This window comes from Cibotium barometz, chromosome 56 (genome assembly GCF_041138505.1).
Source record: "Cibotium barometz isolate CiBa-2024 chromosome 56, ASM4113850v1, whole genome shotgun sequence".
Taxonomy (NCBI): domain Eukaryota; kingdom Viridiplantae; phylum Streptophyta; class Polypodiopsida; order Cyatheales; family Cibotiaceae; genus Cibotium; species Cibotium barometz.
Genome location: NC_141101.1, coordinates 41,446,531 through 41,465,841, shown reverse-complemented (window position 1 = coordinate 41,465,841; position 19,311 = coordinate 41,446,531). Strand labels below are relative to the sequence as shown.

The 19,311-nt window shown below is 42.2% G+C and overlaps 1 protein-coding gene across 19 annotated transcripts in view; it reads right to left on the bottom strand.

Annotated features, from left to right (window-relative positions):
* Positions 1 to 19,311, bottom strand: part of LOC147607226 (callose synthase 5-like) — an 80,216-nt gene that overhangs the window by 39,397 nt on the left and 21,508 nt on the right. For all 19 annotated transcript variants that reach the window (XM_086791023.1, XM_086791031.1, XM_086791030.1 and 16 more), the window contains 6 exons: positions 19,217 to 19,308; positions 18,932 to 19,070; positions 10,630 to 10,764; positions 10,474 to 10,550; positions 10,259 to 10,346; positions 10,041 to 10,160 (listed from right to left, as the gene is read on the bottom strand). In XM_086791023.1, the coding sequence (XP_086647149.1) occupies positions 10,041 to 10,160; positions 10,259 to 10,346; positions 10,474 to 10,550; positions 10,630 to 10,764; positions 18,932 to 19,070; positions 19,217 to 19,308 (651 nt within the window). The remainder of the gene's footprint in view (positions 1 to 10,040; positions 10,161 to 10,258; positions 10,347 to 10,473; positions 10,551 to 10,629; positions 10,765 to 18,931; positions 19,071 to 19,216; positions 19,309 to 19,311) is intronic.

Genomic DNA, 19,311 nt, shown 5'->3' with positions numbered 1-19,311 from the left:
GATTCTATCCGGTTGTTTCTTAATTTCCGGAGAGCCTTTTTTCACTCCCTCCGAGATTCTCATCAAATCGAGAGACTAACCTTCCAGCAATTAGAAGTGTTTTCCCACTGTTTCTAAACTGAGTAGTAGTTGTCCTCATCTAGGAATGCTATGAATGTATATTCTCTTCTTTCTTAATGAGATAGTGGTTTCACTAGAAAAAATGTGTGTGTGTGTGTGAGTAGCATACAAATTGGTCACCAAAATGTTGGTCGATAGGATAAAAGGGGTACTTTATGCAGGCTTACACGAGGTGCAATATGGTTTTGTCTCGCGCAAACATGTAACGGATAACATTGCAAATGCCTTCATTGGGGTTGAATATGCAAAATATACAAAACAAGATGTGCTTATTTTGCAAGTGGACATAGAGAAGGCTTTTGACACAGTGCAATGGGATTTTGTTGCAACGACCATGTGCAAAATGGGCTTTGGAATTAAGATGTCCAATCTTGTGCATTGGTTGTATCAAGGCAGTGATGCATCATGTATTCTTGATGGTGAACTCTCTAACTCGTGGTCTTTGGGTAAGTCTGTGCGTCAAGGATGCCCTTTGAGTGCCTTATTATATGCCATAGCAACTCATCCTTGTGTGTGTGTCGCTGAGACTGTCCTGCCTCATGCCCCCTGTTGCGCGATTCAGCCTTCCTCTGCCCTGATTTTTCCTCAACTCTGTAGTGACCTTTCGCAGTCTTTTCTGCTGTCTTCCTCCACCTTTTCTGCCGTACTGTTCTATTCCACTTTCCTTCGTAACCTCACAACCTCCTTCTGTCAATATCGGCCTTTTCCTTTTCACAACCCTTCTGACCGTTCCCTTTCCGTGGTTCTATCAATGGCTTCAGCTTTAGATGTTTGTACATATGGCCGAAAAGAAAGATCTGCAGATGTTAAGCGCCGCCTATCAGAGCCGACTTTACAAGATGATGCATTTACGTTGGAAGCTCAGTATGTGTTTGATACCCTTAAGGATGACTTTCAGCAGTCACGACAAGAATGGGGCAAACCGATTCCAGAGGTCACCTACAAATTGAAGTTGTCGTCCCTGGTGAACCCCCTCAGAAAGTTGTCTCAAACTGCGGTTATAATATTCTTTCCAGGAAAAATCCCCGCGGCCAACGATGTCGCGCAGTGGATTAAGTCCATCCTTGCAGGATGCTTTGTAGAGGGAGTGTATTTCACTTCCAGAGGCTTTTATGAGGTGCATTTATCAGATGCTTCATGCAAGCAGAGGCTTCTTGAGTTCTCTCCCCTGTTTTATGGGAGGCAAATGGTACATGCTATGCCCTGGTCCCCAAACAAGGACTATCAAAGTCTTATACGACATCACTGCCCTGTATGGGTTGAGGTTGCTAACTTCCCGGACTATATGCGTGAAGAATTGCCTGGCCTGGCTGCTTCCTTGGGACAGGTCATTTGTCCTCCACGCCCCATGGGTAACCGTAACAGGTTCTGCATTCTCTGGGACATTGACATACCTACCCCTCCTTCTATTGCGGTGGAAGTTGAGGGAGTGCAATTGGGCAAAAAGTATTTTGAATTGAAGTGGGGTGTGTTTGCAGGTGCTTGTTTTGCCTGCACAAGTTTGGGCATCTAGACTCTGAATGCCCAATGGTTTTGCATCAGCCCCCCCCAAATGCCTTGCCACCCCAGACACGGGAAAAGAATGAGAATTTGCAAGTCAAGACAGCAAATACAAATGAAGCAAAGAATGCAAAATCAATCAATCAGGTGCACGCACTTGCAGGAAAAGGAAAAGACAAAGGGAAAGAGAAGATGAAGGAAACTGTGGGGATTGATCAGGACGGTTTTAAACAACCCAAGAAGGTGGTTGTATTGAAGCAACGACCCCTTCAATCTCGTCAATGGGATGCTTCTTCGCCCTCTTCAGGACAAACTTCTACTGCAGCCTCTGCTCCTGTCCTTCAAAATTGGGTGGGCGTACTGAAGAAGGGCATCCCCATATGTGATTCAGAAGAAGGGGAAAATGCTATGTCTTTCATGGGTAATGAAGGCATGCAGCCTATGCAGGCAGAGGCGTAGCCTCTCTGATGTCTGGTTCTTATCCTCAAACTCTACTGTACATACCTTTTCATGCTTCAAACACTTAAGTGCTTTACATACAATGTACAGAGCCTCTGCAATGTCTCAAAGTGGAGGCTTTTATGGATTTATGTACATAAAATGCAGCCAGATATTGTTTGTTTGCAAGAGCATAATCAACACTCCATGGCTGGACATCATGGTTTTTTGCACGGCTATGATATATATTATGCTGGTACTGCTACCTATTCAGGTGTATGCATATTGGTTAGACATGAGTTGGAGCCTCAGTTGGCCTTCAATGACAGTAGTGGCAGATGGATAGTCATACAATGCAATGTCAATGGTGATATTTTTGAGTTTGCATCGGTCTATGCCTCCCAGACCTCTGCCATGAGGGCTTCTTTGTGGGATTCTTTATGCAGATATCCATGGAGATCCAATGCATTCATCTATGGGGATTTTAATAATTCCCCTCTGCCTAGAGATAATACCACTTCACGATCTCATATGTTATCATTGGAAAGGCAGAAATGGGATAACATGCTTCTTTCTGTGCAGGCTGAAGATTTGTGGGTACTTCTCCAAGGGTCAGTCCCTGGATATACTTTTCATCATAATGCACTTACTACGTATTGGGCAAGACTTGACAGATGGTATCTGTTTTATCCACAACAATTTGCAGATTTTAGCCCTCATCTCCTTATAGATTTCTCATTGGGCTTGTCAGATCATGCTCCATTGTGGATGAATTTGCAACTTGGCATGCCTCTGGATGATTTGCCATTTCTCTCCAGTAGATTATTGCATGTTAATCGAGCTTATTTCCAACATCACAACTTTCAGCAAATGATCAAATTTGCCATTCATCCTTTGACAGTTCATGCCCAGGAGGACATGAATTACGATTGGGACAGCTTCGTCTCTCGTATGCAGAATGTCATTAGGGAGTATGGCAAATGGCATATGACAGAATGGAGGAATGAGGTTAAATGGGCAAAAAGGACAGCACAACAGTTGACTGAATTTTCTCAGTCAAGGCCACTCTCTGATTCAGAAAAGAATTCCCTTTCACATGCACAATTTAAACTTACTGTTAATGATCAGAGGAAATTGCATAAATGGCAGATTAGGGCAAGAATGAAGCCCCTCATGGATAAGGACTGCTCTTCAAAATCCTTTTTCCAAGGCTTGCATGCTACTCGAAATAAAAATTCATGTCTAAGGGTTAGGAAACTGGATGGCTCTTGGACTCACTCTTTCTCTGATCTCCAAGACGAATGCCACAATTATTTCCAGAAATTGTTTTCTGCTCCTGTTTCCCCATCAAATCAAGTGACTGATGCCAGGACTGAATTTCTTCAATATGTTTCTGAATAGTTGAAATGGATGATGCTCTTACCTTGGAGAGGCCTTTTACTGACACAGAACTTGATAATGCATTGTTCCACCTCAGCAAATACAAGTCCCCTGGCTGGGATGGCCTTACGGTGGAATTTTATATTTCTTTTTGGGATGATTTGAAAGAGGTCCTTTTGCGAATGATCAATGTGGCCTGGCAAGAAAATCAGTTGCCGCACTCTTGGAAGCATGGCATAGTCAAGCTTGTCCCCAAAAAACATCTGTGTGATCATATATCAGATTGGAGGCCTATTACTTTGATGCCTGTACTTTGCAAACTTATTGCCAAAATGATTGTACATAGGCTTCACAGGATACTGCATGCAGGACTTCATCCTCATCAGTATGGGTTTGTGCCGCGAAGACAAATCCATGACAATATATCCAATGCCTTGACTGCAATTGAATATGCTAAGTATTCGCATCAAGATGTGCTTATATTGCAGGTGGATATTGCTAAGGCATTTGACAATGTTCAATGGGATTTCATCTCTCAGATCATGACAAAGTTGGGCTTTGGTCCCAAGATGGCAAATGCTGTTTACTGGCTTTATTCTGGCTCTACTGCTCAGTGCATTCCTGGGGGCCATCTGTCTCGGTCATGGATATTGGGCCGATCAGTTAGACAGGGCTGCCCTCTTAGTGCTCTCGTCTATGCCATTGCGACCCATCCTCTTTTGATGTATCTTGATCATCTTACAAACACAGGACACATAACTGGTCTTAAAATCCCAAGGACTACATCTTTTTTGGCACAAGCATATGCTGATGATTCCTTCTTCATGCCACAGAATTCTCCTCAGGAACTTCGCATGCTTATGGCCACTCTTTCTTTATATGGGTTGGCAGCGGGATTGCATGTCAATTTTGACAAATCTAAATTACTCCCCCTGAAACAATGTGACTGGCATTCTATTCTTTGGCCGGGTCAGGTGGTGCATTCCAGAGATATTGTCAGGCATTTGGGATATCCCATAGGATGGCATATCACCAGAAAGCAGCAGTTAAAATGGATTTTCCAAAGACTTCAACATAAACTGGAATACTGGAAGATTTCTACTTGGCCTCTTCATGTCAGGCTCAGAATAGTACAATCCATTGTGATGTCCTATGTCCAGTTCTATTTGCCCTTGCTGCATTGGTCCTCCAGGGATATTTCAGCTTTTATGTCTCAAGCTATGGACATGTTATGGAAGACAAAAACTGCTGTGAAAGCATTGAGACTGATGAAGATGGAAATGGTGTGCTCCCCGAGGATGCATGGCGGACTTAATGTCCTCAATATAAGATATCATGTACTTGCAAGGAAGGCTACAATGTTGCATACTTTCTTCCGTCAACAGCAGCCATGGACTTGTATGTTAGCATCCATGTGTGTCAACATGAGGCTTGTGCTTATGGTCATTGGATTACGGATCATTCGGAGGTTGTTATTGGGAGATTTGTAGGGAGGATACCTGATTGTCCTTTCTCTACTGCCCTCATACTTGACTGGAAACAAGTTCTCTCTAAGGTCAAATGGGCTCCTGATAATTGCTTGGGGACAAACTCGATGAGGAAAGAAAGTATTCATTGGAGTGCCATCTTTGACACTCCACTTGCTTTACAGGAACCTGTTCGGGCATACAATCTCATGAAATTGGGAATTAGGTACATACATAATGTGGTAGATGATCGGGGATATGTCTTATCCTTTCCCCGGGCCACTGCTTCCTATGCATTGGGAATGCATCATAGGTCGATATGGAAGAAAATTCTTTGGGATTATGTAAATACAACCAAACCGCATATCGTTTGTCTTCAAGAGCACAACCAAAATGCTTTTGTTGGTAGACAAGGTTTCTTTGCAAGCTACCATATATTCTATGCTGGACAAGGTTCGTTTTCGGGTGTTGTTATGCTACTGAGACATGAGCTTCAACCAATTATGGCCTTCAATGATCCCGCTGGTAGATGGTTGGTCATAAAATGTATGCTAAATGGTGAGATTTATGAATTTGCATGCTTATATGCCTCGCAAAACTCTATGAAACAGCCAATCATGTGGAGGTCATTGGCCGCTTATCCATGGATCGCAAGTGCCTTTTTTGTGTGGGGACTTCAATAATTCTCTGACCTTTGGTAATAGTACTTCTCACCATATGCACATGACTACTACTGAAAGACATGATTGGGCAAATGCAATGGCCTTCATGAATGCTAGCGACTTGTGGAAGTACCTAATGCCTCAGGCTCCTAACTTTGCATATAAGCATAATGTATTGGATTACTGGGCTAGACTAGACCAATGGTATATGCTTAATACCACTCAATATGATGCTTTCACCTGTAACATGTCCATTGATTTCTCTCTCCGTCTATCAAATCACTATCCATTGTGTATGAATATATATTTTGGAATGAAAGTTAATGCTAAGCCACTACCATGCAAAAGACTCTTGCTGGTGAATAATGCTTATCTTTCGCATGATGATTTCAATTGTATGGTTGTTGCGGCGATTGAGTCTTTACAAATGCATGCTATGGTAGACACTGATATGGCATGGCTACGTTTTGTCACCTACATGCAGTATATCATGTGAGATTATGGACGTCATTTTATGAGTGTACAAAGACAATTAGTGGCTGATGCAAAGCACACTTTGCAAGTTTTATCAGTAGCGAGTACTACTCGAGGGCTTGCTCCTCATGAGATTGATGTCTTGACAAGAGCTCAACTTTTTATTCAGAGGAATGATCAAAGAAAATTGCTTAAATGGCAAGTTAGAGCTAGACAAAAGTCTCTGATAGATCAAGGTTGCTCTTCCAAGACCTTTTTCAAAAGCCTTCAGACTTCACGAAGAATGCATTCTCTCAATAGGCTAAAGAAATCTGATGATCAGTGGACTCAAGACTCTCTTGAGCTACAAAATGAAGTCCACAGTCACTTTTAGAGCCTCTTTGCTATGCCTGGTTCACCAAATCAACAAGTTACGGATGCTCGGAATGCCATGCTTGATCTTGTTAATCCAATTATGACTGCTTGCCAAGCACAACAAATGGAGTCTTCTTTTACCATGGAGGAATTAGATTTTGCACTGTGTTCTCTTGGTAAATGAAAATCCCCAGGTTGGGATGGTCTCAATGTGGAATTCTTTGTGGCTTATTGGGATTTCTTAAAAAATCAACTGTTATTTATGATCGATCGGTCTTGGGTTACTAGCCATCACCCTTCATGCTGAAAGGAAGGCCTGCTACGTGTGCTACCTAAGAAGCAGTTATGCGACCGCTTATCAGACCGGCGCCTGATCACACACATGCCTATGATCTACAAATTGGTAGCCATCAACCGCATCAAAGACATTCTTTTTGATGGTTTTCACCCGAGGTAATATGGCTTTGTGCCACACCGACAAATCATGGATAACATTGCAAATGCTTATGTGGGTATTGAGTATGCTAAATATACAAACCAAGATGTGCTTATCATGCAAATTGATATTGAAAAGGCTTTTGATACAATCCATTGGGATTTTGTAGCCTTGGTCATGGAAAGGATGGGGTTTGGCAATAAAATGAAGAATGTCATCTACTGGCTTTATGAGGATGGCCAAGCATAGTGCATCATCGAGAATGGTCTATCTATGCCCTGGAAGATGGGTCGTTCTGTTAGACAGGGCTGTCCACTCAGTGCTCTTCTTTATGCTATTGCAACGCACCCAATGCTGTTATACATAGATAAGCTGGTAGAGAATGGCAGCTTACATGGCATCACCATACCTGGAGGAAGAGACTTTGTCAATCCGACGTATTCCGATGACTCCTTCCCCAAAAACACACCAATAGATCTTCAAAATATCATAGATGCCTTGCATCTATATGGATTGGTTGCTGGCCTTTTTGTGAACTATTGTGATTGGCATAGTGTTCTATGCCTGGGACAGATTTTCCCACCCACAGAAATTGTAAGACATTTGGGATATCCTATTGGTTGGCATGTTTCCCTTAAGCAAGAAAGGCACAATCCATTCTTTTGTGCACAAGTGCACATCGAAAACCTCTCCATCTTCTCAAAAAGGAATTGGTTTGCACTCCAAAGATGCATGGTAGACTCAACATACTTGTTATTCATCTGCATCTCATTGCTCGAAAAAGCACCCTTATATTGGAATTTCTACGTCAACACCAACCTTGGGCCATCATGCTTTCTCACTCGTTTTTAGTCATGCAAACCAAAGTTTTTGGGCATTAGTCTATTTCTTACAAAGAGAGAGTTTTTGGAAAGTTTAGAGAACGAATCCCAGGTTGCCCATATGTCAACGGGTTGATTTAGGATTGACAAGTTATTCTGGAATACCTACATTGGAATGGGCAGCAACAATCAATTGGTAATTCCTTGCACATCAAAAACATTCATTGGAGGAGGGTGTTTCAAGAGCCTCTGGCCGCTTTAGAGCATCGCAGATCTTATTTCCTTCATGCACATGGATTACACAGCATAGATGATGTGGTTGATATGCATGGCATGCTACTTTCCTTCCCTAAAGTGAGGCAACGACTTGGATTGGGTATGCATCATAGGCAGATTTGGAATACACTAGTGGAATTGCTTGCCCCATTACAGCCTGTGCCTCCTCTTGAAACCCAAGAGAGACTAGATGATTGGTCATATTTGTTCCACGGAGGCCTCAACTCCGCCCTTTTCCTATGCCTTTGCTTTCTGTTGTGAAAGCATATCACTTGTTATTGCCCGCCCCCCCACCCCCCCCCCCATGGATTCAGCAGCATGGCAATCGCTTTTGGCATCTAAACAAGCCTCAAAGGTGGTGGCGTGATGTGCTCTCACGTATTTCGAAAAGTAATCTCCCTCTTAAGCAAAAGATCCTTCTACGTGTGGTGGAAGCATTGCCGGTTGGGGTTTTCTTAGCCCGTAGGCGCATTGCATCACCGGACTAGAAGATGCTCTCGAACATAGGAAACAATCCCCCACATGCTATGCTTTTGCGCCTCTGCTCGTCAATTCCTCGACAATCTCTCGACACGTTTACGCATCAAATTTCCAGGTCAAAGATTCGGTCGAACCTTCTGGCTGTTTTCTACAATTTCACCACCATTACCAAATTATACACCCTTTCTTACTTGGATGAGATTCTAGGCTCTATGGACCATCTACATGGCCCGAAATCTTCTTATATTTCATACTGTTGAAATCTCTTACTGCACTTACTTCAGGAGATCTCTTCTTCTATCTCTTCAAGATTGCCATGATCTTGGAGAGCTTCCTTACAATCAGTTAGCGGTGTTTTATCACTATTTCTGAATAGTGTGTCTCTTGCAGTGAGACACACTCCTTTATACATTTAATTAATAAACAGAACAGTGCTTACACCAAAAAAAAAAAAAAACAAGTGTGTGTTGATGTGGAGTTCCCATTCCAGTTCCCTAATCCCTATATGCCGTTCCCATTCCGGACAACGTGCCATTCCCATTCCCGTTCATTTGTGACTAAGGTTAACAGCTACATGACCCTCCAAAAATATATATATATATATATACGTGTACACGACAAGCGCATAATAATTACATTTTATGGTACTCTTCAAAACAAGCCTCAGTACATTAGAATTTAACCTCCAACACAGAAAACCTTAGGCTGGAACTTTATGTGTAGACAAGCACTTACCTTAATGCAGGCACATGCATGCATGCATCCATACACATCAGCTTTTGAGAAAACTACTTGTATTATAATGCAATAGTAAAGATTGCAGGTCTTGATTCAATCTTAAAAAGAAAGTCCACCAACGCTGTTAGCTCAATGCACCTGGTAAGATTAAACTTACAGATCGGACTTTCTACCATATAATTTCTCATGGGAATGAAAAAGGAGCTTGGAAAAAACAAGAGCGCACTTTCAACAGACAAGCATGCTAAAAGCTCTAGCAATCCCCAGAGAGCATGAGGTGGCAATTGATAAAAGAGCAAAGCCTTACAAAAGTACATTTAGTGATAGAAAATTTCAAGTGGAAGTAAAGGTCTGACTCTAGTAGATCAAGAAAGCATTCCTTATCGTGTCTACAAGACACATAGCTTAACTTGGGCTAGCTTGCTTTATGAATCCAGAAATCAGTCAAATCATTTCAAACATCTCAAGAAAACCAAATCAATCTAACACAGCAACGCCATACCAACATGGTTAGCACCTTCACGAGTCCAATTCTTGCCATGCGGACAAGTGGAGACAGTTCCATTAAACTCTGGCCCAACTCACAATTGCCAAACCAAAATGCTCAAAAAGAAAACTGCTGGAGACCCACAGAGGCAATGAAAACTCAGAGGCAGCATCACAGGAGGCATAAGACTTGTGTGATCATAAAATTGCACTAAAGGATATAGAGCCTAAATGCTCTCTACCTAAGTCATCTTTGCTAGCTGTGTTACTGATTGGTTATTAGCACTAAATTCCAAGATAAAAGATAATATTAGGGTCTCATTATTGAGTTGGCATTATTCATTTTACTACCTTCTAGCACCGTGTCAACAAACTTTCAACACCTTTTAGTTGCCGTCTATGTATGTACCTGCAAAGCTAAAATGTAAAACGTCCACATTCGATCAAAGCTTCTGAAAAGATGCCAAAAGCTTCGGACCTCCACAAAATTCATCTTCCGTACATTGTGAGAAGCAATTGTGTGATTACCCTGCAATCCAAACCGAACGGTTTTTCTCTAAGTCCAGTTCCAACTAAAATGCAGAATTGTCAAGCAAGACATATCTGTGAAATGCCACAGCAACACACCTTGGAAGAAGACCCAGCTTGTGTGCGGGTCTGAAAAAAGTCTGCATCGCCTTTCATAGGCCAACCCAACTTGAAACAATCCTTAGACCTACACCAACCCACCCAGTGAGGAGTCAAATTTGACACCTCATAATGGTCCCATTATTTTATCATAATTGTAGAGATCCGGTTTCAAGAGCAATTATAACCACATCTCTGAAAATCAAAATCCAAACCAGAAGTATTCGTTCAAGTCATCATAATTTCTCCACGCCGAATGCGGAGCAGTACCATTCCTATTGTTTGCCACTTCCTGATAATAATCAAGTCAATACAACACTCATAAAATAGACAGGCAAGAAGGATAACCCTACACAAGAGCAGAAGTTCACCTTCTCAATCACATTATAAATTGGTGTTATAACTTTTCTTAAAAAGGAATCTTCATCCCCTCCATACGCAGGCATAATGTTTCCACCAGTGACAATGCTAGTACTAGCTAGCATTCCATGGAGTTCTGATGCCATCTGCAAAAGAAGCACAGCAATCAGCATATCCGACCAAAAAGTTCCCACAAGTCCTCAAGATGAAAAGCCCAGGCCGTACTGCCCCCTTCAGCTTTCCATTGTAACATATTTGTCTTTGAAAGCCATTGATTATTCTTCAAACCTAAACCCTCAGAAACTTACAAACAAAAACTTGGAGCAATATAAAGCAGCAAAGAATAGCTGTCGGCTTACAGCACATGAAAACCTTCACAAGATACATAACAGTCAAGCAAACTTATCAAACCATAATTGCATGAAACAGACACTGAAACAAAAACAATCTAAAACTGAGAAACAGAAACGGCTATGAAATGGCAAATCTTTCACATAGTATAAATGACGAAATTGTAAAACTAGATAGAAATGAGATAAAAAGTTGAGAGAAAAAGAGGAGAATGTGGGGGGGACCATGATTTGGGGGAGATGGCAAGGAATTTTAAGATTAACTAAAACTTAAAAGGACCGATTGGTGGGGAAACCTTGTGAAGAGAGAAAGGAACGGAAAGGGGAATATACAACTTGGGAAAAGCAACGTTTTTGCATTTTTGGCTAGGAAACACGATAATCATCTAAGCTAAAAGAGAGAAATTTATCTTCAACTATAACCCTAAAGCATAGAGAAACTGAAAATCTAGGATAACGACCAAGAAATCACCCACTTTTGTTGTAATTACTATCGCTCTGTAGAACACTAGTGCCTATGTGCAGAAGAGACAAAGAAGAGTGCAGCAAAATCAACACACAGCACACACAAGAGTCCCTAAACTACTATCTGTATTATGTAAAAGAAGAGAGTAATGCAATTGAATCTCTAGTACAAGCTCTGCCAAGATCTCCTAGCTAGCCCACGTGTAAAGAAACACTCCGTCGAAGACTTGCACTGAGAGGAAACAGGTGATCATAACGATTTTCCAATATATGCATATATATGCACCAACATTGCTGATCAGAAAATTTCTCCGCAGAGTAGATCCGACTACATTTTTGCAAAAAGCATGACTTTTATTAAAAAAAATGTCCCACAATTTGCATGGGTGCCCACGACTACCATTACAAGTGTTTCACACCTGTCTTAATAACGTCCACCTGGCCCGAGCCCAACCTGACTATTGGCTGAGTGTGTGTGCAACCACGTCGCTCACCCCACCTAAGCGTTGCACTCGTATGAGTCCCAACTACTACGCCTTGGCTACGCATGCTGCCCGGCATTGGAATGTCTGCCTGAAATACCCGTAGGTGTGTCACATTCGCCCCCACTTGCATTGCATTTGTCCTCCGCTGCACAGTGTAGAACCCTCATGCCTATGTGCGAGGGTTTTCAGAGATAGAACGAAGAGTGCAGCGGAATCACACACACACAACACCATAGTGGTTGTGTACTTTAGATACGGTGCAGTACAGTATGATATGCGTACAAGTACGTAAAGTACGCATCGAGATAAGTACTTTAAGTATGTTTACTTTTTAAACATAATGTATATATGATAAAAATGTATATATTATAAACCATTCATAATTTAGCAACACTGGTACACAAAATTGCACAAAAAATAATTGAAATTGAAACATCTATGCTCTATAAATGTGAGATGAGCTGTGAGCATACAACATGAAGTCCTGCTGAATCTGAAATCCTAGTAGAAACACCAATAGTCATCTAGCCATCACAAAAAAATATGACATCATACATGTTTGATCATAAATCATGAAAGTACGAGGCTAGCTACAAGCTGAATATGTGACTAGTCATTGGTCACTACTAAAGTAAATATTGATATGCTAACCACTAACTAGTAAGAGCGACCAATCACCACAAGGCCACTAGCTAATAAATCAAGTCTCATGAGTCACCACTCACTCATCATCATCCAAGCCTGAAGATGAGGATGATGAATAGTCTCCATCTCTGAGGAGATTCCCATCAAAATCATATAGTGGCTCCCGCTCCACCACATCACCTCGTACATCAGTACGCAGTATCTCCTCAACAATGGTAGAAGGTCCAGCTATCTCCTTTAGAAGAATTTGCATTTGGTGCTCTGGATTATTTCTATCGGTCATTCTGGCGACTCTCCCTCTTGAATGTGCACCATGAGTATGCACCTTGGTGCCTTCAAAGGTGGAAGGACGACTCTTCTGAGCTAAAGAAGCGAGGGAAGTGGTCATGAGAGCTCGAGACTGAGCTTGAGTGACTCATCTATCAATGTCCTCAAGCTCTCTGTGAAGTTGTCTGTATATCTCCTCCTGCTCATCACTCATCACGTACTATGTCGCTCTCCTTGACATGCTGTTGTTTATGATGCTCGAGCTCCTCAACATCAACCTGCATACCAAGTATTCACTAGTAGTTATTCCGTACTTTAAACTCTTTTTTTGAAGTACGGGTACGGAAAGCATGGTACCTGTACAGTACGTATTGAAAGTACCAAACGGATGAGTACGGGTATGGAATGCAACTATGCACAACACACAGAAGAGTCATAAACTATTGCTATGTATTATGTACAAGAAAGAAGTGTTACAATTGTACTTCAAGTACAAAAGATGACTGAGAAGGAAGGCGTCAATTCTCAATGCACACATTGCCGAAGATCTCCTTGACCAACCTATACTGCAAAGAGACGCACTGTAGACTCTGATCGCAAGAGGAATGCAAAAGGAAAATGCAGCCCAGTTGCTAATCAACCATATCTATTGTTGTCGACCTCTCTTAAGATCGCTCCACAACCTCGTCCAAATATCAACGACCGCCACATGGCAATACCACATGGTACCAACTGTCGACAACAGCCTACTGCTCGCCTATCCCAGGCACCTATACATGCTGCCCGACTGCTACGTGCTGCCCAACGTGAGCTGAGCCACATTCTCCAATTGTCCTCAGATGCACAATGTAGAAAGAAAAGATCCAAGAAAAGCTCGTCGAAGGTACCCAAGATCCCTAACACTTGAGACCACTTTGCATCCAGTTCGAAAGCTCCAATTCTATCCTCGTCACGTGAGCACAAAGACTTGTAAAGAAACCTACGCATGACCAAATCTTGCCAAATCCAACACTTTATGTCTGTCCAACCATCCATGAAGTGTGACAGTCGTTCCAGAAGCATGTATGTGATTAACGCTAAGCAAAAGAGATTAATGCTAATCCCATGTCAAGCAAACACACAAAAGACAAGGTAGAACTAATCTATTGAGTATTCCAAAACATGAATATGTATAATAATCTTGGATCTTGACCTAGATCCAATTTGTGCATGCTAATCTATGTGCATACAAAAGCTTTGTTGCACAACTTGGTCGTGCTCTCCATATGCTTGCCTTTGTTCCTAGAGCTACCTATGCGAGGATTCCAAGCACTCTAGAAAATGGCCTAGCAAAACTCCACTATGCACACTCTAGCCACTAATGCAACGACGGAGATGGATCACAATACTTGCTTGCACCAACTCTTAGGCACCTTGAAAAGGAAGACCATCTCTCTATGAAACATACTTCAACTAATACATCTGTTCATACACCAAAGCAAAAACTCGGACTTGTTGGTACAATCTCCAAGAAATCTATGCATTATGACAACACACCCACTTAAATGTCCTAACGTGCAGACAAATCCGATGAAATGATCTCCTGCAGTGTTGTCACCATTTTGGATTAGTCCCTGATTATCTTTGTAATAATTTTTATTTTGTTAATAGAACTTATTTGTGGCCGATTTATCCATGCATATGTTTACACTAGTAGACTCAAGTGGTACGATCCGCAGAGTCTAGGTTTGTTAGCTCCAGTGGTAAGCTTGAGGCTCAAGTGGTACTATTATATCAAGCCAAATGGCAAGATCAATAAAGTGATATGATTCTCGGATCTATGCCAATAGGAGGACCAAGTGTCCCAAGTCCTCATGATCAATTGGTACGACTCTTGGTGTAAGAGACTCTTCCCGAAGAATCACCTAATCTATCGGCATAAACAAGAACAAACAAAGAAGGGCGCAAGCAAGCTCACCACCCAACCGTAGGTTCGCGTCCTTTAACCACCCCCAAGCCAGGGGCTAGTGTTCCACTCACACAAGCCATGCCAGTCAGCCCTCATGTTACCATACCACCAGTGCCTGCCCACAACAGAAGCCCTCGACAAGACTACCCATGACCCAGCATGTCCATGGTCCAGGTCCAAACCATATTGAATCAATAATAACCCAAGACTCACTTATATAATCCTTCTCACTACTATAAATAACATTCCAATCATTAATAGCCAATAACCTTGGATTTATTAAATCAAAACCTTAGCCACCTTAATCCGCTCGCTTTGTGTTGGGTATTTCAGAGCTCTTATGTATGTGTGTGAACCCACTCTAAGAGTGGTTAAATATCTAAGTATTATTTGGGTTTGACATAAGCAATGTTGTCATTCATTAGAGCTCTAAAACTCTAAATGCATTGTACTTGAAGAAGATTATACAACATCACATCAATCAAATCATCTTCATTACAGTCACACTATGAGTATCTTAGGTTGCATTGCTCTACTAACCCTAAGTGCGACATTTGGTATCAAAGTTGGGTTGCCGCCATCCACCAACGCGACATCTTGGTGATGCTTGCGCGGTTCTGCCATCACATCAATCAAATCATCTTCATTACACTCACACTATGAGTATCTATTATCCACCTTAGGTTGCATTGCTCTACCAACCCTAAGTGCAACATTTGGTATCAAAGTAGGGTTCCCGCCGTCCACCAACGTGACATCTTGGTGATGCTCGCACAGTTCCTTCTCAACCACCATAGCAAGAATTCTCTCTTTTTCTTTACACTTACACTATGAGTATCTACTATCCACCTTAGGTTGCATTGCTCTACTAACCCTAAGTGCAACATTTGGTATCAAAGCCAAGTTCCCACCCTCCACCACTAAAACACCTTGGCAATGCTTGCTCGGTTCCGCCTCCACCACCATAGCAAGCCGTCTCTCTCTTTTTCTTTATACTCACACCATGAGTATCTAGTATCCACCTTAAGTTGCATTACTCTGCTAATCCTAATTGCAACATTTGGTATCAAAGCCAGGTTCTTGTCGTCCACCAACGCGACATCTTGGCAATGCTTGATTTGTTCCGCCTCCACCACCATAGCGCCACTCTCTCACTGCCAAGGGCGGCGGAGCTCATGATAGGCCCGCCGGCTGGGCTGTGGTCAGCCCGCTAGGCTCACTGGGAGGGAAAGAACCCTAGCTGAGCCGCCTGTAGGCTGTGCCTCTGCTGCCCTTCCTGGCCAATGACATTTTTGCCTATGTTGACCTTCCCGCCACAATGCTTTTTTCGTACTTTTGCCATGACTTCTTGGCCTCTACTGCCCTTCCCACCAGGTGACTTCTTTCGATTTTTTGCTATCTGTTGGCGAGTTGCACCTACTCATCTACACCTTCACCTTGGGAGTGCCGCCTACAAGATGCCCACTTGCAACGCTAATGTGTGGAACACCTTCACCTGACAACTCTAGAGGCCAGAGAGGATCACCACCGCTTGACTATGCACCGCTCCTCTGTTGCCCTCGCAGACAGCACACGCCTGTGAGTCGTGCTGCTCACTGCCTTCTGCCAACCTGTGAACCTCTGTGCGCCTCTACTCAATGCACATTCAACACAGATTTCGGGATTTTCAAAAATCCAAAAAAATGAAGCCTCTATATGCAAAGAAAATTGAGGTTTTTCAATTTTAGTCTTCTAGCTCAAAATTGCGGCTTGAGTACATGGTACGTACTCAGAGGTCTTTCACGTCAACGATAGTTTCACATGCTTGGACATGCGTGAGGTGGGAGAGTTGATTCCTTGAACTTATTTGCACCAAGTGAACTAGCCTTTGCCAACAACCAATGCAAGATACCATTTGGTATGACAATTGAGTTGAGTTGTGTATCTGTGCTAGAGTTGTACTCGTAGAACTTGTTGCACTTTGTGCCAAGTGTCCTACCTTGACTCTTGGATTAGAGTGCCATTGGAACTGGTGTTTCAACTCTTGGATTGGAGTTGGATTACAACGAACCTGTCAATTACGTTGGCAGTAAGCAGCTCGATCTTTGAAGCGGGCTGAGTTTCATGTTGGCTTAGGTAAGAGCCAAAAGACACTTGTCAAGATTAGAGGATTCGCTTACGGTGGTGTCTCCTTATGGATTTCACAAGGACGTGAATCTAATAGAGGGGGGAGATAATGTAACCTCCCAAATCGGCCTAGGGTTAGTTAGGTTAACCCAAGATGAGGGACGTGTGCTAACCCAAGTTAAGGTTAAGGCTTAGCAAGGCATGGGGACCTGAAGGGTTCACACATAGGCTATGGGTGTAACAAGATGAGATCTAGATTGGCCGTGGGCTTATAAATAATAGCCAAGGGCTAGTTATAACTAAAGGCTTATAAATAAAGCCTAAAAGCTAATAAATAAAGCAAAGGCCAATAACTAGAAAGGTATGGTTATATAAGTGGACCTTGGGGGTACTTATGAATGATTAAAGGTATCCACCCGACGGGCTAGAGAGTTGCCAGGGACATGGAAGACTTCACGGCTGCCATGGAGCTCTGCGAGTGGGTGGCTCAGCCAAGTGGTATGGGATGCCAGGTTGGGATATCAGGGCTTGGTAGGCTCACGACAATCAAACCTCATGCTCGGGGGTGGTTCAAGGCACTGAACCTATGGCTGTGGGTGGTGAGTCACAAGCCACAATCTATCGAGGTCATGGGATGCGTACAACGCCGGTTCCCAAAACCTTGTGTAGGGTTCTCTGGTATGCGATCAAACTCTGGTCCTCAGGGTGTTCTACGTCAGATGATCCTTGGGGGCCTTCAAGAAGACAAAGGCAAAGAGGAATTCCAAAGAATAAGCGAGCTGTTCTAATGAGGATACAATTGGGGCAGCAAGACTGTAGAATGGAACATTTGTACCACAAGCCAAGGTCAACATGAAAGGAGAAATTCCAAGGTCGAGGTTAAGGATCTGAATGTAAAAATCTCAATTCCAGAATATAAGCAAATACACCAAACGTTGGAAGCCCTTCCCTTGGTTTTGAAACCCAATCAGGGTCTGTATCTCTCTCCTGTCTCTTCTCTAAAGTAAGGAGGGCTTTTGCAGGCAACACAAAAGTGTGAGTTTGAAGGCGAATTACAACAAAAGGCAGCCAGCTTTATGGAAGAAGAAAGACTTCCAATTGATTATGAGATGAAAATATTTCATTTAGATGACTACTTTCAAGAGAAACCTTAAATAAGCCACATTATTAATTAAAATGCAAATATTAAAAATTAACTAATCATTTGAATATGAAAAATGACTTTTTTGTCCTACTTGAAGTCTCACTAAAAAAACCAAAGATTATGTGTGTTTAAGATTGAAAATCAGAAATATGTACTTCTATAGAACTTTCAACGTCTCCACCCGAATGTGATAAAAATAAAGCACGGGAAGAGGATTAAAAAGAACCTAACCTAACGTAGGGGTGAGCTGCAGCATGCATGAGGCGTGAACCTCTCGTCGTCTCACCTAAATCCCATTATTTATGCATGAAAAGGCTACATACAGATTTGAACCCATCCATATGAGCAAGCTGGTGCAAGCATCTTGGCTGCCAATGACAATGTCATTGGAAAAGGAACGAGGTGTAGCAAACTCTATGAGTTGTCCACCTTTAGTGCTCAGTAGGCTAATCTAGACACTAGTAGGTTAGCTTAGCATTTAAATCTCAACAGCAATTGATCGCTTTGGCTTATTACAGCTGGCTATAAAACATTCTTTTGTACTTCAGAGCAATTGTTTACAGATTAATATAGAGATTAGTCAAAGATTATTTGGATGTCTGTGTTTGTGTGTTTCCAGTCTTTCGCTGTCACTAGTCCTCTGTTAAAACACCCCAAGCCAATAGCCTTCCAATTGTATATATAAGTGTTGATGACTTCACAAAGTCAAATGCTTTTAAAATTGAATTTATTCTCGGTGTTCCAAAGCAGAAAGAAGGTCAAGACTGAGATTAGCTTGAACTGCACTCACTTGCTATGCAGGCAATGACCTCAAATACAAAAATAACAAACAGATGAAGCTTAGAAAAGGACATGGTTAATCCCTTATTCAACCAACAAGAAAGAGCCATTTTATTGACTCACGTTATGGAAAATGTAACAAAGACACTCAGGCATGAACCGAAGATTGGCAGCTTCCCCCCAAATTAAAAGGTAGAGTCCCATGTAAAGTAACTTGCGCAGTTGAACATCTTCTTGGGTAGCATTTTGACTGGTTGAAAGCCTGCAATTTCCGCAAATTTGGCCACAAGCATGTGATGTCAGAAAGGGGCATCGCACTTTATCTGACGGTTGACCAAGCTCAAAGTCAAAAAAAGCATGCAGTCACTGTTCTACTGCCTGATAATGGGACTCCAGGCCTTGAAATACCATATAGTGCTCCTGCGATCCAGAAATTTGCACCACTTTTTGTAGTTTTTGAATAATGAGTCCATAAGTTTGTCAACAGCACGGTCATCCAGCTG